The sequence below is a fragment of the Juglans regia genome, chromosome 2 (assembly GCF_001411555.2).
Source record: "Juglans regia cultivar Chandler chromosome 2, Walnut 2.0, whole genome shotgun sequence".
NCBI lineage: Eukaryota > Viridiplantae > Streptophyta > Magnoliopsida > Fagales > Juglandaceae > Juglans > Juglans regia.
Window position 1 is genome coordinate 1691017 of NC_049902.1, and position 22592 is coordinate 1713608.

General features: G+C 37.1%; 3 protein-coding genes across 4 annotated transcripts; 1 reads left to right on the plus strand and 2 right to left on the minus strand.

Moving 5' to 3' along the window:
• The first annotated feature begins 491 nt into the window (after nucleotides 1-491).
• On the plus strand, nucleotides 492-2840 carry LOC109012435 (BTB/POZ and TAZ domain-containing protein 1-like). Its single transcript, XM_018994064.2, has 5 exons — nucleotides 492-736; nucleotides 872-1005; nucleotides 1222-1525; nucleotides 1651-1970; nucleotides 2451-2840. Exons 1-5 carry the CDS (start codon nucleotides 593-595, stop codon nucleotides 2638-2640), a joined length of 1092 nt encoding a protein of 363 aa, XP_018849609.2. The 5' UTR covers nucleotides 492-592; the 3' UTR covers nucleotides 2641-2840.
• Nucleotides 2841-12031: 9191 nt separating this feature from the next.
• LOC108980473 (vignain-like) lies at nucleotides 12032-14081 on the minus strand. Its single transcript, XM_018951412.2, has 4 exons — nucleotides 13406-14081; nucleotides 12878-13113; nucleotides 12661-12801; nucleotides 12032-12569 (listed from the first exon to the last, which is right to left on the minus strand). The coding sequence occupies exons 1-4, from the start codon at nucleotides 13842-13844 to the stop codon at nucleotides 12303-12305; spliced, it is 1083 nt and encodes a 360-aa protein (XP_018806957.2). The 5' UTR covers nucleotides 13845-14081; the 3' UTR covers nucleotides 12032-12302.
• A 1360-nt stretch (nucleotides 14082-15441) lies between these two features.
• LOC108980472 (autophagy-related protein 16) lies at nucleotides 15442-20822 on the minus strand. 2 transcript variants are annotated; one of them, XM_035687482.1, is made up of 5 exons: nucleotides 20697-20822; nucleotides 20340-20466; nucleotides 17905-18086; nucleotides 17440-17635; nucleotides 15442-16863 (listed from the first exon to the last, which is right to left on the minus strand). In XM_035687482.1, coding segments are annotated over exons 1-5 (1530 nt in total). In that variant the 5' UTR covers nucleotides 20699-20822; the 3' UTR covers nucleotides 15442-15840. The 2 variants fall into 2 exon arrangements, with proteins under 2 accessions (XP_035543375.1, XP_035543374.1); XM_035687481.1 differs by lacking the exon at nucleotides 20697-20822 and having other exon boundaries at nucleotides 20340-20606.
• Nucleotides 20823-22592: the final 1770 nt, after the last annotated feature.

Consider the following 22592-nt stretch of genomic DNA (forward strand, 5'->3'; position numbering starts at 1 on the left):
ATTATTATTGTTTTGAAATTTAAAAATAGTAATTATATTTTTAATATTATTATATTTTATGTAAAAATTTAAAAAAATTATAATGATAAGATGAGATGAAAAGAAAAACTTCTTTCATCCAACCTAATTTGACACTATTCATCAATGCATAATTAATTATTTTATGAATTTCTCTTCCTCTCTCCTTTTTTATTATATCTTCTCATTTCCTTTTTTCATATTTATTTTTTTAAACTATTTGAAAATATATATATAAAAAAAAAATAAGGGGATATAAAATGTATTTGAAAAGTCATTAACTAAAATAAATAAATTAGTCTTTAATTAGTTATTTTAGATAAATAAATTGATCTCATTAAGCTGATTTGGATGATGCAAGCGATGACAGAAATGTAGTAAAAGCGCGTGGAAATGAGGCCGAACGTTTTGCCTTTTTTATTTTTTGTTTCGGTGCTTAAATAGTTAAATTGCTGGATCGTTTAATCCACCTCCCGAGTCCTGCTGTCTATAAAGCTGTGAACAACCAGCCTCTCTCCCCGAGTCCCCCTCTCACGACTAAAGACAGACAACCAAATCTCTCTCTCTCTCTCCAATGGAAGAAAATCAAATCACGTCTCTTAGCATTTCCGAAGATCTGTATGGCCTTTATACTGCCACTGCACGGGAACTACCGGAGCCCGACCTCCACATCCTCACCTCCGGTGCACTTCGCATCCCTGTGCACTCTAGCATCCTGGTATTCTACCACTAATTCCTTTCTCTCATTTCCAGAAATCTCTCTCTCTCTCTCTCTCTATTATTTGCCCAGTTCGAATTGATATCTGACATTTCCTTCGTACATGTTTTGATTTGTTTTTTGGGAAAAATGAAGGCTTCCGTGTCACCGGTGCTGGAGAATATGATAGACCGGCCGCGCAAGCACCGGAGCTCCGAGCGAGTCATTCCAATACTCGGAGTTCCTCGCGACGCCGTAGTCGCGTTCCTTCGCTTTCTCTACTCCTCAAGGTTGGTATAGGTTGGTTGGTTTGCTTCTTCACGCAATCTCAGCCGTCGATATCTCTCTCTCTCTCTTTCAGCCCCGGTACCATCTCCACGGAATCCAGCAGCCGTGACATTTGGGTCAAATGCTACGGCCAATTGGATTCTTCACAAATTAATTTAAAAAAAAAAATTCATCTGGTCGGTGATTGTTCAAATGACGAAAGTGCCCCCATGATGCAGGTGCACGGCAGAAGAGCTGGAGAAATACGGAATTCACCTACTTGCAATGTCCCACGTGTACTATGTCCCCCAGCTGAAGCAGAGATGCTCGAAGGTTCTGGTGGAAAGGCTGACGATTGAGAACGTGGTGGACGTGCTTCAACTCGCGAGGATGTGCGACGCACCCGACCTCTATGTCAAGTGCATGAAATTGGTCGCCAACCATTTCAAGGCCGTGGAGAAGACCGAAGGGTGGCAGTTCTTGCAAGATCACGATCCTTGGCTCGAGCTCCAGATTTTACAATTCATGGATGAAGCCGAATCGGTAAATCATCCTCATTCTATCTTTATATATATTGCCTGAAAATTCTCATTTAAATCATCAAATTAAGATCACAAAATACCGGCAATTAATATTATGATGATCGGATTTGAAAATTATAACAACAGCGGAAGAAGAGAACAAGGAGGCTCAGGGAGGCGCAGAGCACGTATCTGGAGCTGAGCGAGGCAATGGAGTGTTTGGAACACATATGTACGGAAGGGTGTACAAGCGTAGGGCCTTACGACGCGGAGCCGAAGAAGAAGAAGAAGGAGCCTTGTAGCAAATTCTCGATGTGTGAAGGTCTGCAGCAATTGTTTCGGCACTTTGCCACGTGCAAGAAGAGAGTAAACGGAGGGTGCTTGAGATGCAAGCGCATGTGGCAGCTCCTGAGACTGCATGCCTCAATCTGCGACCAACCCGATTCTTGCCGTGTTCCTCTTTGCAGGTAATTATATCAAATTTAATACCTTTTTTTTTTTTTTTTAATATTATTAAATGTCTTTTAACATGTACTTTAGCATTCAAATGGAGGCTTAATTTAGGTAAGGTAGCTAGGCATGTTTGTTTTTAATCCAATCATTTTTCTGTGCAAACTGGACCGTCTGATGAACGTGAACTTATCATTTTTATGAAATACAGAGAATCTAACCAAATGTTGTCGCTTATCAGCTCCTACCACTCCAAAAAAGAAATATCTACTGAAATACAGAGAATGTAACCAAATGTTGTCGAATAAATATCTAACCACATCTACTTTTGTCTTTTCTTAATGTAATATGTGGTCCATTTAATTGGCATGTTTTTTCTTTTTTTTTTTTTCTATCCCATTTACCTAACGATGGTTAGCTGGCTATGATTATTCCGAGTCACGTCAAGGGTTGGAAACTGATGTTGTTGTTGTATTGGGGGATGTATGTGGGTGCAGGCAATTCAAGCTGAAAATGCAGCAGCAGGAGAAAAGGAAGGATGATGCGAGGTGGAAGTTGCTGGTGAGGAAGGTGGTGTCAGCCAAAGCAATATCTTCCCTTGCTTTGCCCAAGAGGAAAAGATCAGATCAGGAACTACAACTCCAAGATCAGACCCACAAGCATGGGATTAGAAGCTTCATATTTTAATTAATTATTAGTACTGAGTTTTTTTTTTTGTTATTTAGTTTCAATGTATTCATTCAATAGGCGGCATGCATGGAAGGAAATCGTCATGTCCTACTGGTTTTAAATGGAGGCATGCCTATGCATCATGTCCTATTATTGTGCATTACGTGTTTAATAAAAAGGTGGTGGTGTTTTAGTACTGGAGTACTGGTTGCTTGTAATCTCTCTTATCTATGCAAATCCTAAAATGATTAATTTTGTTCAAATTTGTCTTTCTTTTTTTCGAACCCATCAATCAAATATTTTGTAGGAAAATAAATTTATAATATTTATTATTATTCGTATAAATTTATAAACTTAATTTAAAAAATTTGGTACAGGACATATTGAAAAGGATATTCATATCTATTTTTTTAAATTTTTATATAAAATATAATAAATAATTTAATTTTTTCTAATCTTATAATAATAATATTAAAAAAATAATATTTTATTTAATTTTTAACATCCCAATCTCAATCCATTTCACATCTAAACAGGTGCCTCAATGACCGATATTTATTTGTGAGTGGCCTCTATGGTTGATATTTATTTGTGAGGTGTGGAAGATGTTTAAGTAAGTGTCAAATCTATCTGTGAAAGAAAGATCTCTAGCCTCCAGTAGTAGTGGTTGTCAAATATGTGGTGTAGTTTTCAGTTTTCCTGGACGTCCAATTTCTTTCAATTTCTGCAATCATCGCATTGGTCAGATTGGGCGGAGAGATTGACATTTTCGACTTTGGTTAAGAGTGGCAGACCGAGAGACACGTAAGTTTGTCAAATTCCAGTATCCTCTGGTACTCTGCATGCAAAGCTTCAAAACAAATTTACATAGTTAATATCATTACTAGTAGGACTTTGATGGTTTACCTAAATCTAATAATCATTCCTATCAGGACTTTATGCCTGATGCCTGATGGTTTTCCTAAAACTTTTATTTTTATTTTTATTTTTATTTTTTGCGGTCGCCCTGAACCTAGAAAACGTGCAACAAATGTATGTTTGGAATGTTTCGACTTTTGGACTTTATCTTTTAATAATATATTTCTCATTTTTAAAATAAATACTTAATATTTATTTATTTGGTGCTTGGTTGCTGGGTACTCAATCAATCATTTATTCAATGGTCAAGTTCTAAAATAATATTTAATTTGGTTCAAATATTGGTAATTAATAAGATATACCAGGCACTATATTAAAACCCTAATATAAGTTAAACTCATTTAACCACTACTTAATAGGTATACAACTTGCTCTTTATAAAAAAGAAGTATTCAACTTGCAGCTCAGTGATTCTATCAACTAATTAAATACAATTAAATTTTATATTATAAAGATAATGTCAATTTGTTTTAGATCATTTTATATATTTATTAAATAAGATATCAAAGAGTGGAAGATACGACGGTCGGGGAATATAATCAAGCTAACAAGGTTTAGGTTTCTAACACCTAAATTCTCAACATATTTTGAATTTGCTCCGTTTATAATCTAGACTGAATTGAATCTATACTTGTAAATGCTATGTCAATTTATTTATTTGTTATCTGACGGTTTATTCTCTAATCCTCTTCTCTGTGCCTCTGAATGGTTGACAAGTGGCTAAGTCTGAAAGCCTCTCGGTTTATTACTCTGAGCTGGTGTCTCACGTGGTCTGCACATGACTTGCTTTATGCTCTAGAGCCGTTTCACTCACCTGCCGCAGGATCTTGACACGTGTTGACATCTGTTTTGTATTATATATTCATAGCTATCCTTCTGGAACCCTAAGGGGGCGTTGTCATCTTCTTCTGAGTTTGAGAGAGGCTTCGAGAGAGAGGCTTCGAGAGAGTGAGCAGAGAGGGTTATACTGTTTTCATGTTTTAGGGTTTCACTGGTGAAAGAAATCTGTGCGATTTCTTGGGGTGAGATGAAGGTTGTGTGAATATGTATTGTTACTGAGACTTCTCTGTGGTGGACTGATTATTAATAAAGCTCTGAAGCCATTCTTGCCGTGGACGTAGACCATTAGGGTCGAACCACGTAAATCTCTTGTGTTGATTCTTTACGCTCTTATTTCTTGCAAATATTGTTCTTTATATTTTCTGTATTTCTTTTGCTATTTTAGCTTCTGTTTTGAGTTGGTTATTCTTGAATCTTGTTGGTTTAGTTTTCGTTTGCTGTAATATCAAATCTTGGCCTGTTGTTGAGTTCTGTACAAGGAACTCTTGTTGTTATTTCGTAACAAGTGGTATCTAGAGCCTAGGTCGATGGGGACCATGAGGTTTGATATTGAAAAATTCACGGGTGAAAATGATTTTGGGCTTTGGAGGATTAAGATGAGGGCATTGCTAGTCCAACATGGACTGCAAGATGCCCTCCTTGGTGAAAAAAAGAAGGGATCTTCGTCGAAAGAGGATGACAAGGAGACTGTCCAGAAGGACATTCTCCAGAAAGCTCACAGTGCCCTAATCCTCTCTCTTGGAGACAAAGTCTTGAGAGAGGTGGCCAGTGAGGACACTGCTGCGGGTATATGGCTGAAGCTTGAGAATTCGTACATGACCAAATCTTTAGCTAATAGACTTCATAAAAAAACCCAACTTTATACCTTTAAAATGATTCCTGGAACCCCTATAGGTCAGCACCTTGATGAGTTTAACAAAATCATTTTAGACTTAGTAAACATAGACATTAAGGTGGAGGATGAGGACCAAGCCATTCTCTTGATGAGTTCTCTGGACTCATCATACCAAAGCTTAAAAGAAACTATGATGTTTGGTAGAGACTCCCTCACCTTAGATGAAGTTCAATCTGTTCTTCACACAAGGGAACTTCAAAACAGAGGGGATACTAAACAGAGTCATGGGGAGGGTTTAACTGTTAGGGGCAGAACAGAAAGAAGAGAAAAGAAAGGAAAAAATGATGGTAAGAAATTTAGATCCAAGTCAAAGGGAAAACATTTTAAATGTTTTCATTGTCACAAGGAAGGGCACTTCAAGAAAGACTGCCCTGAAAGGAAGAACAATTTTCAAAATAAATCTAAGGAGGCAGGGGATGCCTCTGTGGTGTTAGAGGGATATGAGAGTGCTGAAGTACTCACTGTGAGTGAAGTAGACTCAAAAACAGAATGGATTATGGATTCTGGTTGTTCCTTTCATATGTGTCCTATTAGAGAATGGTTTGAAACATTCTCTGAGTTAAATGGAGGTCAAGTAATTCTTAGGAATAATAAGTCTTGCAAAATCATGGGTATATGATCAGTTAGATTGAAAATGCATGATAATACTGAAAGAGTTTTAAGGGAAGTCAGATTTATTCCAGAATTAAAGAGAAATTTAATTTCTCTTGGGATTCTTGATTTATCTGGATATACCTTTAAATCTGAGGCAGGGGTTCTTAGAGTTACTAAAGGCTCTTTAGTCATTATGAAAGGGGTTATCAAAAATGGTTTATACACTCTTCTTGGAAAAAACTGTGGTTGGGGAAGCATCCCCTACCCAGGACACTGCTGAGAACCAAGCAGTGTTATGGCATAGAAGACTTGGACATGTGAGTCAAAGGGGTCTTGTAGAGTTGCAAAAACAGGGGCTGCTGAGTGATAAAAACTTAAGCAATTTGCCCTTCTGTGAAGATTGCATTTATGGGAAGGCAAAAAGGGTCAGTTTTAGGTCAGCCACTCATAACACAAAACAAACCCTGGACTATGTCCATTCTGACCTGTGGGGACCTGCAAGAGTAAGTTCTCATAATGGAGGGAGTTATTTCCTATCCATTGTAGATGATTACTCGAGAAAGGTCTGGATTTATATCTTAAAGAATAAATCTGACACCTTTGAAAGATTCAAAGAGTGGAAATCCCTGGTAGAGAACCAAGTAGGCAGAAAACTCAAGGTTTTGAGAACTGATAATGGCTTAGAATTCTTGTCAAATGAGTTTAACATGTACTGTAAGCAAGAGGGAATTCTTAGGCATAAAACAGTGAGGGAAACCCCTCAGCAGAATGGTTTAGCTGAAAGAATGAATAGGACTATCTTAGAGAGGGTTAGGTGCATGTTGTCTAATGCAGGGCTGCCCAAAACCTTCTGGGCAGAAGCTGCCACTACTGCTGTATACCTTATAAATAAGTGTCATTCTTCTGCTATAGGGTTTAAAACTCCTCAAGAATTATGGTCTGGAAAACCCCCTTCTTATGAGCACCTTAGAGTTTTTGGTTGTATTGCATATGCACATTCAAAAACTGATAAATTGGAACCTAGGGCACTTAAGTGCATTTTTATAGGTTATCCTGAAGGTGTTAAGGGATACAAACTTTGGGTAGAAGGACCTGGTAGGTACAAATGCATTATAAGCAGAGATGTTATCTTTAATGAGTCTCATATGGCTCGGGTACAGGATGGTACCTCTAATCCTGATACTGACAGCTCTTTAAATGGTTTACAAGTTGAGGTGGAGCAGGTTAATGCTCAACCTGAACCTGAACCTGTTGTAGACAATGATCATGAGGATGATGTCTCGGGAATTGAGGATCAAGGTGGACCCAGCTCTTATAACCTAGTTAGAGATAGACAAAAGAGAGTTATTAAACCACCTATTAGGTATGGTCAAGCTGAACTCACCATGTTTGCTCTAACTGTTGCAAATGAGGTTATTAATGAAGAACCTAGGTCCTATAAAGAAGCTATGAAAAGCAAAGACTCCTCTAAATGGATCTTAGCCATGCATGAGGAGATGGAATCTCTTAATAAGAATAAAACTTGGGTTCTTGTAACTAAACCTCAAGGAGTGAAACTAATTGGGTCTAAATGGATCTATAAGAAAAAGGAATGCATACCAGGGATAGAAGGGACAAGGTATAAAGCTAGGCTAGTAGCTAAGGGTTTTACACAAAGAGAAGGAATTGACTTTAATGAAATCTTCTCTCCTGTGGTTAAACACAGCTCTATTAGACTACTGCTTGCTTACACAGCTTTTGAAAACCTGCATCTTGAACAATTGGATGTCAAAACTGCTTTTTTGCATGGAGAACTTGAGGAGAATATTTACATGCAACCCCCTGAAGGCTTTACTCATGATATTGGTAATAATCAAGTGTGTTTTCTTAAAAAATCTTTATATGGCCTTAAACAATCACCTAGGCAGTGGTACAAAAGGTTTGACACACACATGATTAGTAACAATTTTAAAAGAAGTTGTTTTGATAGCTGTGTTTATTACAAAGAAGAAAAAGGAATCTACATTTATCTTCTTTTGTATGTTGATGACATGCTGGTTGCTTGTAAGGACACTGCTTTAATCCATCAAGTTAAATGCATGCTTAAGTCAGAGTTTGAAATGAAGGAGCTAGGCCCTGCTAAGAGAATTTTAGGAATGGAAATTGAAAGAGACAGGGATGCTAAAGTGCTACACCTGTCTCAGAAAAATTATATCTCTAAAATTCTTAAGAGATTCGGTATGGAACATGTAAAATCTGTTAACACCCCTTTAGGATAGCATTTTAAATTGTCCTTAGATCAGGCCCCTACATCAGAACCTGACATTAACTTTATGCAACAAATCCCTTATGCTAGCATGGTGGGAAGCATAATGTATGCAATGGTCTGTACTAGACCTGATTTGACTTATGCTGTGAGTGTTGTCAGTAGGTTTATGGGAAACCCTGGAAAACCTCATTGGCAAGCCATCAAATGGGTACTTAGGTACTTGGCAGGCTCCTCGGGTTTAGGTCTCAGTTTTGGGAAAAATGTTGAAAAGGGTTATGAACTAACTGGTTTTGTAGACTCTGATTTTGCAAGGAATGTAGACACAAGGAAGTCCTTAACGGGGTATGTGTTTACTGCCTTTGGTGGAGCCATCAGCTGGAAGTCCCACCTGCAATCTGTGGTAGCCTTGTCTACCACAGAAGCTGAATATATAGCCTTGACTGATGCAGTAAAAGAGGCCATGTGGTTAAAAGGTATTGCTTGTGAATTAAACATTTACTGTAATGATATCACAGTACACTATGATAATCAAAGTGCTTTACACTTAGCAAAAAATCAAGTTTTCCATGAAAGGTCTAAGCATATTGATATAAGGCTTCATTTTATTAGGGATGTCATAGATTCTAAAATGGTTCGTGTGGAGAAAGTCTCAACTGAGGACAACCCCTCAGATATGATGACTAAAGCTCTCCCTTGTTCTAAGTTCCAGTGTGTATGGAAGTCTAGGAACTGTCCCCTGTAGAAAGGGGGGGACAGTGCAGGAATGACCAATGATGAGAATGTGTTTAAACCTGGCAATAAATGTTTTGCCAAGGTGGAGATTTGTAAATGCTATGTCAATTCATTTATTTGTTATCTGACGGTTTATTCTCTAATCCTCTTCTCTGTGCCTCTGAATGGTTGACAAGTGGCTAAGTCTGAAAGCCTCTCTGTTTATTACTCTGAGCTGGTGTCTCACGTGGTCTGCACATGACTTGCTTTATGCTCTAGAGCCGTTTCACTCCCCTGCCGCAGGATCTTGACACGTGTTGACATCTGTTTTGTATTATATATTCATAGCTATCCTTCTGGAACCCTAAGGGGGCGTTGTCATCTTCTTCTGAGTTTGAGAGAGGCTTCGAGAGAGAGGCTTCGAGAGAGTGAGCAGAGAGGGTTATACTGTTTTCATGTTTTAGGGTTTCACTGGTGAAAGAAATCTGTGCGATTTCTTGGGGTGAGATGAAGGTTGTGTGAATATGTATTGTTACTGAGACTTCTCTGTGGTGGACTGATTATTAATAAAGCTCTGAGGCCATTCCTGCCGTGGACGTAGACCATTAGGGTCGAACCACGTAAATCTCTTGTGTTGATTCTTTACGCTCTTATTTCTTGCAAATATTGTTCTTTATATTTTCTGTATTTCTTTTGCTATTTTAGCTTCTATTCTGAGTTGGTTATTCTTGAATCTTGTTGGTTTAGTTTTCGTTTGCTGTAATATCAAATCTTGGCCTGTTGTTGAGTTCTGTACAAGGAACTCTTGTTGTTATTTCGTAACAATACTCAATTTTCAAATTTCTAAATTCATCTTAATTTAAAAATATTTTTACATGTGAGACTCATAATTTTTTTCAACTTTTTATAAATACATGATCTAAATTAATCTTAACATCCAAACACATGTAAACTCATTTTAAATGAGCTTCACAAAACTCACTTCATTATCTCAACTCACTACTAGTCATAAAAAACTTAATCCATCTTAACTTAATTCAACTCAATATCTAAACGGGACCTAACGAATTGTCCCTAACTCTTTGAAGGAATTTTAAACTTTCAAATTCTAAGCCTCAAGTGGTATAGAGATGAAAACTTAATTAAATATTTAATGTGTATTTAATGTTGAAAAAATTTATATAGATAATATGTTATGAATGATATGGGAGCTATTTCATGACTCGAATTTTCTATTACTTTAAGCTCTTAAGTTGGAATAAAAATAAAGAAAATGCTTATCATTACATTAGAAGGCTAAAGGCATAATTAATCGAATCTGTCCCCTCATGTCTACGAAGAGGGTGAAATAGTGTTGGGCAAAAGCAAGAAAAAAAATGGCAGCTTTAGACCAGCTGGTGGTAATTGGTTTGAATATGGTCATTGCAATCTGACACTGTCAATTTCATTTATAAAAAAAAAGTTGTACAACGATGATAAAAGTTGAAACATGCAAAGAACGATCGATGATGTTTCCTTGCAGTAACAAGGAATCTTCTCGTGGCAATCCTCTTTTACAATGTTTTAAATGCACCTTTCAAAACTTTCTCAGCAGCCAGCATCCTGTCCATTCACGTGATACTCGGTTAATAATTAAATAGAAAAAAAAAATATTTATAACGTGAATGTGTAAATGTTATACAATTATTTAAAAAAATAAATAAATATAAAATTTATATAAAAAGAAATTAATTTTTTAATAATAGAGCCTACTCTTTTTTAAAGTGACTGCACGACACTTACACATTCTACGACTGTATGTAACATTACTCGTAAAAAAATTATACTCAAAAGTCATAATCACATATCATATATAATTTTTTAATTTTTAATTTTATTCTCTTACTAAATATATGGTATATAAATGATGAGTAAAAAAATTCAATTAGTTTAAGAAGAATAAAATAAAAATAAATAAAATAAGTATGATGTAAAATATTAGAGAAAAAGATAAAGAGTGTACTAAATACATTTTTAAAGTACATAAATCTCATGCACTCCACTTAAAAAAATTTAGTGAGTCCATCGTTAAAATTTTTTTTTTATGTAGATCTCAAATTTATCTATTTTTTTTAAAAGAATATACGGAACTTTAACACCATGATTGATGAGGGAGCATTAACGCTTATAATATCATTGTTGGTGGAGATATGAACATAACTTTTTAGTATCGTTTATGATCATTCGTGGTGATCAACAGGGCGGACCTGATCTTTTGCCTTTTATCAACAACAATGTCGCAACTAGCTAACTGCATGGCCTGGCCCTTTTTGACCCAATCTGTCCACCACGGTTTTTGCTATATACTTGATTAAAGGGATACCATGAAGTGTCAATTCAAATCATCATTTATCTTAAAAGTTTAAACGAAAACAAATAAAATATTTAATTAAATAGATAGATTATAGAGTCAGGATTCAAATTCAAGACATCTGATTTAATATTATGTGAAATATCCAAATGCACTATTTCAAGTGGATATATTAGGGATACGATGAACTAATGTGACTTGATATCATGTATAGTATGTTAAATCTATTTTAAAATAAAAAGGATTTAAAACTTAATGCACTATTTCAAGTCATGATCAATTCATACACAATTTAGGGCTTTTTATGAATAATTGGTGTATAAACAGCCTAAACTTAAGATTGGTCCAAGTATATAATACCCAAATGCACACTGGCCCTTTTGAAATTTATGGGCCTTTTTATTTGGCTGTGGACAATAAGATAAGATGAGGGAGCTTAAACCCAAATTAGTCAGTTCTCAGGAAAACATGACAATGAAGATGCGCCTTGTATTCGTGTTTGTGATCAGGTTCCTTCATCATATTCCTACTCTGTAGAGAAGCAGATTATGTCTGGCCTCAGAATTAAAGGAAGCGTATCATCAACAGTATCTTGAAAAGAGATCGAGGATGTAAGGGCACAAAACAGTCTGCCGAAAAAGGGTTACAACTTACATTGACCCAATCAGATGCTATGGCTGAAAAATAACTATGTTTGGAATTCTGATATATATGTTGGAGTATTTGCATGAAATTTCAGGTTTGGGGCTGAAAAAGCTATCATTGTCTGTATTGTGATTTGGGAATCAGGAATGTTATAGATTGAGCTCATTCCTGGAGTGTTTGTTGTCTTTGGATGAGTACTCGTATTTTCTTGAGTAGACATGCTGATGAACATGGTTGTTTCTACTATAATGACTTTTACAAGCTGTTTTGTTTTGTTTTTTTCCTTTGAGTGATAGCAACAAAAGTTTGAAAGATACACTCAACCTTCACTTACTCAGACATGTCTTATTTGACATATTAGGATCAATCTCTTAGAAGACATTATTTGTTCATGAAAGCCATGAGACATGCAACTTTAACACCAGAAACAACAGCTAGCTGAGTTTGAGCAAAAGGCGAAGTCGATGGTGAGTGTTTGTCTACAATTCGTCTTTAGCAGGAGAAGATGAAGGTCCAACAGGGTTAGTTGAAGAGTTCTTGATGGGATATGAAGCCTCCATTGCTATACCACACAGTCCCTCCTTATCAGAGATGCCGCGCTGCATCCTTATGTAACCCTTCTCTCCCCATTCAGGTCCCCAGGAGTTCTTCACTATCCAGTACTTTGTTCCATCGAGGGTTGTTCCATAGCCTACAACTGCAACTCCATGATTTAGCTCTGTGCCACATTTTCCTGTAAAAACCCCCTGCAATCATGCACAACAAAATTAAGAGAGAAAACTCAGTTACAGTTGTTTTTTGAACTTTTAGCCACTTTGGATGATTAATCAAAGGTACCTCCGAGTAGAATTGGAAATCAGAACCCCCAGCATCTATGGCCACGGATACAGGTTGATTTGCAGCTGCTTTGAGTAATGCATCCTCATCATTATCAGGTACATTCTCATGCCCATCAATTGACACTGCTGGATAATTTTCCTGCAAGACGATAACAGGCCTCAAGTATTAATCAACAAAATCTGATATGAGTTTGAGGGCAACAAAAAATACAAACCTTATAAGCATCACAAGTTCCATCTTCTGCTTCGTAAGGGTAATTAGTTTCAGTGGCTATGCCCCCCTTTCGCTTGATGAACTCAAAAGCATAATCCATTAGCCCTCCATTGCAACCTTGGTTTTGTTTAGTGTCGCAATTTATCAACTCTTGTTCAGACAAAGAGACTAGCTTATTGGTCTTGATTTGATTAATACCCTCCACCGCCACCACAGTTGAAAATGCCCAGCAACTACCTATATAACATTGATAACAACTACATATTACAGCAAAAAACTAAGTCATGTGGGTGCGTGACAAGAATGAGTGTAGGCAGATGAAAACAAGAAATAGTTCTGTTATTTACGAATAGATGTGTAAACACATTACTTACTGTGAAACTCAATTTTTTTTTTTTTTTTGTTTATATTGGCTGACGTATCAATAGTCTTCTACATGATAAGCGGGCTTGCAAATTGATTTGTTCAAACAAGAAAAAGATGCAAAAACTCGGTGTAAAGTCGTTACAAATGGACATATTTTCCTTACCACAACTTCCTTGATCCTTAACACCGGTCACAGCACCTTTCTGCCTCCAATCAACAGAGGGTGGAACACTGTCCACCTTGTCGTACATAAAGCTCCCGCTCCCATGTTGAGCTCCTCTGAACATCCTGTGGTGCTTAACCTTGGAGCCTGCATAATTGCTCCTAAACTCATGGTTAGTCATGTCTGCAAACTTGTTCAATTTCAGCTTATATGGCTTCTCCATCCTGTTGGTGTTGTGAACATGCATTACATTTTCCTTGAACACATTGAAACGCTTGTGCTTCTCACCAAGGCTCGTGGACACCGTGTGGTGGCTCCTCCACCTCTCATACAAGTCCCATAAACTTTCCTCGGAAGCCAAATCTTTGTCGTGAAAATCAAAACCCTCAACCACCCCAAGAACCAAAGCAAGCAAGAGAGCACCCCAAAAGAAGTTCATTTTTCAATTTGCTAGGATTCAACACAAGATCGGAAAATGGAACCCCTTGGCACTGCTTTATATAGAGAAACGGAATAAAAGATTGAGAAGTGGACAAAAGAAACAATGTATCATAAATGGAGAGGTTACATGTAACTTATCGGCATCAACAATTTCCTGTAATCAATGAAAAACGACCGAAAGAAAAGGGTTTAAGAACTATGACGAAGCAGATAAGTGGGTCAGTTTTACATCTGCAAGCAAAGTCTTCTGTATAAGCGAGCTGATTCACACATATATGCCTTTGAAGGTGTAAGAAAAAGTAGGACCAGAGATAGTTTTAGGTTAAATTTATGACGTAAAGATGCATGCTACACAGAGAGACGACGAGTATGGTTATTGGTTACTTCTGTAATGGCTTTGAGCCATGACTTGTTGCAAGTGGGAAATAAAGTCCTTATAACTGCTCTTATCTTTAACCGAAACTCAGTTGGTTTGAAATGGTTTTGACGGATTTATTAGTCATAAAGTGAAAATGCAAACAGAGTGAAAAATGAGAAATTCTGTAAGTAATCAATCCTATTATTTTAGACCGACCATATTGCAGTTGATGAACTTTAACCGATGATGGAGTTCTCAAGGTTACACGTAAAGAAGAAGGAAAAGAATGAAAAAAAAACTCAAGCAAATGAGAATACGTGTGTTCACAAAAACTGAAGAGATAGTCCACATACCACCATATATATCATCTATGGGAATGATTGCATCTGGACCGTATTACTGAGATTTTGAAAATATCTTAGCAACAAATAGATTACACAAAAATAATCTCACAAACTCATATGACATGTTGTGCTTTGTTAGATTGTAAAGTTATTTTTATTGTATAATAAATCTAACAGATTAAATGAAGCCATATCAATTTGTGAGATTACTTTTATGTAATCTCTTTATAACTATAATAATACACGATGTCAAGTTAACGTTGTAGGTTGCAAATAGATTTGATTTCGATTATAAATTTTCTTTTTAGTTACTGTTTTGCAGTCATGGATACAAGAGTGACATAAGAAAGCTCCGAGTTTTGTCGCATAGTTAATTACTTGCCTTTGCCTATCCAACTCTGTTGGCCAATGTAGCAAGAATCACAAGGCCCCCTTCACTATTAAATATTCTTTCACGAAACTTTTCCATTGGAAAACGCAACCCATACTGATAACACCACCTCCTAAACCGCAAAACTGTAATCATTCACTTTAGAGTTTTGAGGCATCGCTTGCAGGACAGTAGCGTGGTGTGCTGGACACCGTCACTTACTTCTACAGTTACACGTAACACATGCACGCGAGAGAGAGAGAGAGAGAGAGAGAGAGAGAGATTGCGCGTTTTTACTCGTTTCTTGATGGCCACAAAGGCCCTTAGTTTGGCAGAACTTGAGTGCAAGGCAATTTCCTTTGGTAGGGACCAAAAATGACTCGATTTCCTACAGAATAAGAAAATAAGAACATGGGTGGTTTGCGATTGTAACCGTAACCCATCCCCTTACAGGGAAGCTATCAAGCTACAAGCCCCGATTTCTGGTAAATAAAGATGATTTAGGTAAGCAGTTGCTGTATGACATCCAAAATAAACCTCAATTCCAGTGCACGGCTGAAGGAGGAAGAAAAATGAAGCCGGTTCTAAAGTACAGGTTTACAGCATACTAGCAGAGCCATGAGTGGTTACAACTTACATTCAGCCATGAAACATAAACTCTAAATGCACTAGATTATACAAGATCTTTTTCTTTTCGTTTCTTCTCTTGAGAGAGAATAAATCACAGATACGAGTTTAGAACAATGAACATCTACACCAACCCCACACCAAGTTAGCTTGTATACAATGTGTATATTTATCGTATGAAAATAAAGAGAAAAGAACTTGGCCGGCCGGCCGGCCAGTCTGCCAATCTTGACACTGAGCATTTACCAATTTACCAGACTCCATGTCCCCGTTTATCATATTGACACTATACATATCATGACCAGGTACAAATAATTCCATTCTTGTCTGCTGAGGCTAGAGGTTTCCCGATCCCACTCCACGAGCAACACAGCACAGGAGAAGTGTGTTCCCTCAGAGTGCTGACAATATCGGCTTTAGAAATGGACCAAATGTAAACAGCTCCATCGGCGGATCCAGCAGCTACATAGTTGTCATCTGGACTGATACAGGATCGGCTCCAATTCGATGCCACTCTGTTTCCCATTGCTCTAAGTGTGCCACAAACTTCTAGAGATCGCATATCAAACAAATTATGCAAGTTGTCCCTTCCACTAGTCAATACTACATTTCCATTTCGAGACAAAGAGATAGATGTAACAGCAAGTGAATGCGCGGCAACTTCACTAAGTAGCTTTCCTGAGTGAATGTCCCATAACCGAAGATTCCCATCAACATGACCAGAACAAATGGTATGTCCGTCCATGCTGAAGCAAAGAGCATTACAGTTGCTGGGGAAAATGATTGTGTTGATGCAGTAACCCTTATTCAAGTCCCAAACTTTTATGGTACGATCGTAAGCAGCACTGACAACATGACGACTTGAGATTTTGCTTACATCTACAGCACAAACTTTATCTGTGTGACCAGTAAGAGTATGGCGTACACGGCCTGAATTGACATCCCATACAAATAAGTTGTTTGAGCTGCTTGCTGCAATGACAGATCTATTATCATGGGTAATGGTAAGATCGAGAACAGAGCCAAGGCAACCATAAAGAGTATGACTTAATGTTCCAGTGCTCGCGTCCCACATCTTGATTGATCGGTCCTGTCCTCCACTAATCAGTTTGGCAGAATTGTACTCGAACAATATGGAGGCACAACCACCTTCATGGGCATGTATCCTCTGCTTGCATAGGGAGGGAACAGTTGACTCCACAAAGAATTCGGCACCATCTTCATTTCGGCGAACCACACCATCAACCTGCTGCCTAGCAAGATTTTCTAAACCACTAGCCTTGAGCCGATTAACCATTTCGTCATAAAGTGCATTTGCCTAAAAAGATCATATAAATTTCAAGCAAGGAAAGGTTACTTGGTATGTACAGAAGGTAGAAAATAAATAAACCTAAACTCATCTACAATCAGGGGAAACCGGAAAAGAACTCCAAATAGCATCAATAATCCATGTTCATTTTTTTATTGGTAAAAGAAAGGTTAGGTTCTCATAAATGATCCATGTTGATTAATAATAGCTTTCCACATTTTCATAAGGTAACATAGCTCTTGAATTGTTGAATAAACTAACGAATGACTAACTCAAGAAGGCCTAAGCCACATCTAGTCCTATAGCCAGAAAGGGCCAGTCAAGGTTACAATTGGAGCTTTACAGGCCTATACCCCAAAGAAATACTTTTGAAGGCAATGCCTTTAACTAAGAAGAATTTTCATCATATACCAGAAGACTATTAAAATTGACAAATTTCGAATTAAAATAATGAGGACACCAAATCTGATTACAGCACCAATTAACTGCCCTCTCTCCCTCCCTCCCTAGTAGCCAGTTATGTATTGCCATTAAACTATACCTAATTTCAATTCCATGCTTTAAATAGCAACATGAAAACAATACCTCATTGAGCCGTTCAGCATCCTGCATCTTCTGCAGCATCCAGCGATCAACTAACATCTTATTTTCAGCCTCGGCATTCTTAGCTTTAATAGTTATCTCTTCCAGTTGAGCTTTGAGTTGATGGTTCTCACATATAAGCAATTCTAAAGCTTTTATCTTTTCTTCCAAGTCTGCCTTCAATTGAGAACATTCATCCCTGCAGCATGTAACTAAGTTGGAATCATCCATTTTTTTTTTATCGGTAAATAAGATTTTATTGATTGTAGGAGTAGGCAAAAGCCCAAGTACATGGGTCATATACAAGAGCAATGCCTAGGAGTTGGAATAATCCATAATCCATTCACCCAACGCCGAGAAAGTCTCAAGAGTATTGGTCTAGTGGTTTATTTGTTTGTGTTTTTTTTTTTTTTTTTTTTGGTGGGGGAGGGGGGGTGTTTCAAAAGTGTCAAAAAATGAGAAGGTAACCTTGTTTGAGTCAACTCTGCCTGGAGATTTGAGACTGCTGATTCTTTCTCTTGAAGTGAGGCTTTTGAAGCTCGGGATTCAGCTACTTCGACCACAAGTTGCTCGGACAACCGAGATTGAGCTTTGTAACATTGCTGGAGTTCCAACTCCAGATTTTCTGCTTTCTCTTTCCATTCTGAGCCCTTAAACATCAGGCACAAGAATCTCAATTCAAGTATTCAGAATTATTAAAATGAACATTGCAAATGGCTCAAAATTAGGACTGTATCAAAGGGTTTGAAGACGAACTCATGGTGTTGCTTGCAGCCACTTCGTTGGAATTTCATGGTAAAAGTTTGAAGAGGAACTCAGTGTTGTTTGCAGCCATTGAAGCTAGTAGGAGCCCAAAAGACAGAACCTCTAGCCCTAAATCAGATAATAGGGGTTTAAGAGAGGTAAAAAGGCTGACCTGCTCTATTAATTATGACTCAGATATGGTAGCTCCACAGAGGCAAAGTTAAGGGGAAGAGCTCTTCAGTTTCTTCATGAAGCTCAAATTGTTATCTTGGAATGCAATGGGCATGAATGAAGAGGATAAGCGCCATAGGATTGGGAATTTACTTAGAGAACAGAGTCAATATCAATTATCTCCAACAAACAAAGAAACGTATGCCGCAAAGTATTACATATAATTTGTGGAGCTGCCAGCATGGAGATTGGTGTTCTTTGGAATCGAGGCACTTAGGGTGGTATTTTGCTCCTGGCGGCAGAAGGGTGATTGATAAACTTTATACTTGTGTCAATGATGTTGCATGTTCTTTTCAAAATACTGAATAACACTTCACTTGAGACTTTGCTAGGGGTATAAGTCCAAATTGGTGCAAAAAGTCTTCTACGGGATGAATTTTGCTAGCCTAACAAGGTACCGGGTCCAAATGGTTACTACATGAATTTTTTCAAGCTTGCTGGAATGTTGTAAGAGTAATGCTAGGGACAAGTCCCAAATGCACAAGCCTCGTGCAACTTTTATAAAAGTGGGCCCCACCAAGAAAAAGTGAGTTTTTCACACTTTTTCATAGTGGCACTTTTTTCTAAAAGACCTGTGCGAGGCTTGTACATTTGGGGCTTGTATATATCATTATTCATATCGTAAAAGGATATATCACAAACATTTTTCATGAGTTCATAGGGAAGGCAAACTTGAACGGAGCCTTGATACTACATACAGTGCCCTTATTCCAAAGATGCGGAGGGTGGTTGACATCAAGGAATTTCGGCCATTTAGCATTGCGGGTGGTGCTTATAAGATTTTACAAGTCCTCACAAATAAAGTAAAACTGTATTGGAAAACTTTATCTCCAACTCACAAAATGCCTTTGTCAAAGGAACAAATTCTTGATTTAGTTCACATTACTCTTGAATGTCTCAACAAGATACTTTTTTTTATAAGTAATGCCTTGGCAAGATGTGACATTGAGATTACCAAGTTTACTTTGCAAATTGGATATTGAAAAGGCCTATGATCACGTGAACTGGGGTTTCTTACTTGATTTGTAGTGAAAATGTGGCTCTAGGGAGAAACAACATAATTGGATAGTACCTTGTATTTCTTTGGTGCATTTTTATGTGTTGGTGAATGGTAATCCTATGTCGACTTAGGATAATGAGAGGGGGACACCTATCACCTCTGCCTTTTGTTTTAGTTATGGAGGCGCTGAGCAGGATAAACTACTGCATCAAATGGGAGTCTGCTATTAGGCTTCTCTGTGAGTGCAGGAAATGGACAAGGAAATTAGTGTTTCCTATATTTTGTTTGTCAACTACACTTTAATATTTTGTGAGGCAAACTCTTATCCCCTTCACCAGCTACGGTTTTTACTTCTATGTTTTGAAGCAATTTTCCTTTGAAGGTTAATTTGGCGAATTTGGAATTGCTCGCGGTTAGTAGTGTAGAGAATGCCATCAGTTTGCCGGGTATCCTTGATTGTAAGATGTCTACCTTACCTATGTAGGTTGTGAGAAGTCAGTGCAGGAATTCAAGACTTTATTTTTGAACACCTTCTAGTTTCCAGGACTTTCAAGGTCTATTCTCTTTCTCTATTTAGGTGCATATCTTGTATATTTTCCAGTGTATTGGAGTAGCACCTTTTTTTATCCAATAAAACCTATCGTACTTATCAAAAAAATTCATATATACTGTTCAGAAAACCTTTCGCCTAATTTATGTTCAGAAAATTCATATATACTGCCAGTTTTCAATTAATTTGCTGTCTAACGAACACTAAAATTATTTTGCCAATGACTTGCAAGTTCACCAGCTGAACAAATTGAAAAATAAAAATCTTCACTTTTGAAAGGGGATCGGAAGGGGATCAGATACCCTGGAAGAGGGGGAGGGAGGAAGAGAGAGAGGGAAGAGAGAGAGGGAAAGAGAGAGGGAGAGAGAGAGAGAGAACCTGAGAGGCGATTGGTCTGGTAAGAGCGATGAAAGCCGGAGAATGAGCACCTTCTTCGAGCAAATGCCGCTTCCGTAGAGACCTCAAAGCGTGCTTTATCGCCTCCCTCGCTATCTGGTCCTGTGACCTGGAAAGATTCAGCATAGTCATTCCCTCTACCATCGGAAAACAAACGGAGAACTCCATTCAATATGTTCAATCTGAGTGGAATTGAGTGGTGATTTTGTATGAAAAAGACTGTAATTTTCTCATATTTTTTTTCCTTGTGTTTACATAGAACCAAACAAAATATTAACAAAAAACGAAAGAAAAACAAATAAGAGTTTCGTTTGAATATAAGTTACAATTTGTACTTACATAATTGATCAAATCGGAAGGTATCTGAGCTACCGATTGTATTAGGGTTTGGGGAGGAGGAGCTGTCGTGTTCCTCAAAGAGTACTTACTGTCTCGGGGAAAGATCGACGCAGAGTGTTACGTGGACGTAAGACCATTTCAGATAGGATAGTGATAGACATCTACTACTCGGGATTTCAAATTTTTTTAATTTTTTTTAAATTTTTTTTATCATTTTTAATCATTAAAAAAAAATAAAAAAATATATAATTTTATTAATACTCAATTCCTTAATCATTAAGTAAAATTAAAAATTAAAAAAAATTAAATACAAAAAAATAGTAAATAGATAATAATAAAGTAGTAACCCTATCATTATTCTCTCAGATATATTAAAAAAAATCATTTTTTTTTCTTACAATCTATAATATGTTCCAAGTAAGAGTGACTCAACTCGAAGGGCCCTCTTTTCTGGCCCGCTTGACGTCGAGTCTAATTAGTCTGGTTTGGTTCAGTTAGGAGAGGTCAAGGATTGAAAATTAGATTATTCCTAGCTAAGGGTGTGTAAAACCTTTGTCAGTTTCGACTCTTGCCGACATTCCCTTCGATTCTGACTCTGGTAGAGTCGGAAAAATCGAAGTTCAGAGTCAGAATTATTCCAAAAAAAAAGCGTTGAAATTGGAGTTGGAGTCGGTGTTGGGTCCGACCTTCGAACTCCGACTCCATTACGTAAATTAAATATATTTAAAATTGTAATATAAGTGATAGCTATTTGAGTGGCCTAACGGTTGAGAGAGTATTTTGCAAATAAAGAGCCTCGAGCCCCCATTCAAATCGATTTTTGCCAACTTTTTACTTTTATAAAACGACGTTGTTTTCTATCCTTGATATAATGTCTTTCAAAACCCTACTCCTTTGTTGCCTCCACTCCTTTTGTTACACATTTCCTCTATTTTACCTCTATTCTACACCGCCACGCGAGTTTATGTCTTTGGATTTTATATTCCATAGGCCAAGTGTGGTACAAAGGGATATGTGCTTCGTTCAGCATCCTTTTCATGCGATTTAATTTGTCCTAATTTCATGTTTAGTTCAGGGCCGGGCCAACAGCTCAAGCATTATCCAACTTATCTGTACTTGGCTTGACCATTTTCATTTGTTTCGTTCGTTCTCTGTCTTTTTTTTTTTTTTTAAAAAAATTTTTTTTAACCTTTTTTACTTTTTAGTTATAGTAGTCTCTTTGTTATTAATAGTTTTTCATATATCTCTATCTATCCCCATTCTCTCACTTTATACAATCAATTTATGTCATTTCCTTTTTCATTTCTAGCATATTCTTATTTCTGATACACTTTTTTTGCATCTCAGAAATTACAATAATAATTTTTAAAGAAGATTCAAAACTATATATTTAATACAATACGCATCCTATTATTATATTAAAAATTTAAGAATAAATAAAATTTTGCCTTAAGCCTCAGTTTATATTGAACTGTCCCTGGTTTAGTTGGCTTTAAGGGAGTGAGATTTTAGAGAGTTTCTGTTCCAAAGATTTTACTAATTTTGTATACTGCAAGGATCTTGGAGAACCTGCTATCTTCAACTCAAGTGTTTTGATTCAACCCAAGACTAGGTTATCTTCAACTCAAATGTTTTATTTGTGCCTATAATTTCGTGGGTGATATTGGCACTTTTCAAATTCAATAAAATGACTTGTCGAGTCACGACATTCTTTTCCCCTTAAACCCATTAGATTGGATTGTGTGTGTGTGTGTTTTTTTTTTTTTTTTTTTTTTTTTTTTTTTTATGTGGGTGATTTCTCTCTATGGCTTCGATGCTCCAATTCCGACTCCGACTCCGACTCCGGCAACTTCGATCAGAGTCAGATTCTGCTCCGATTCAGAGTCGGAACTCAAC

Coding starts and splice junctions, on each gene's coding strand:
- LOC108980473 (XM_018951412.2), bottom strand. CDS start 13,844: ATGAACTTCTTTTGGGGTGCTCTCTTGCTTGCTTTGGTTCTTGGGGTG. Junction 12,802..12,877: donor GAACTTGTGATGCTTATAAG/GTTTGTATTTTT, acceptor ATCGTCTTGCAG/GAAAATTATCCAGCAGTGTC. Junction 12,570..12,660: donor ATTTCCAATTCTACTCGGAG/GTACCTTTGATT, acceptor GCATGATTGCAG/GGGGTTTTTACAGGAAAATG.
- LOC108980472 (XM_035687481.1), bottom strand. CDS start 20,525: ATGGAGTTCTCCGTTTGTTTTCCGATGGTAGAGGGAATGACTATGCTG. Junction 17,636..17,904: donor GCAGAGTTGACTCAAACAAG/GTTACCTTCTCA, acceptor TACATGCTGCAG/GGATGAATGTTCTCAATTGA. Junction 16,864..17,439: donor ATGCTGAACGGCTCAATGAG/GTATTGTTTTCA, acceptor TGATCTTTTTAG/GCAAATGCACTTTATGACGA.
- LOC109012435 (XM_018994064.2), top strand. CDS start 593: ATGGAAGAAAATCAAATCACGTCTCTTAGCATTTCCGAAGATCTGTAT. Junction 1,526..1,650: donor TCATGGATGAAGCCGAATCG/GTAAATCATCCT, acceptor TTATAACAACAG/CGGAAGAAGAGAACAAGGAG. Junction 1,971..2,450: donor TGCCGTGTTCCTCTTTGCAG/GTAATTATATCA, acceptor ATGTGGGTGCAG/GCAATTCAAGCTGAAAATGC.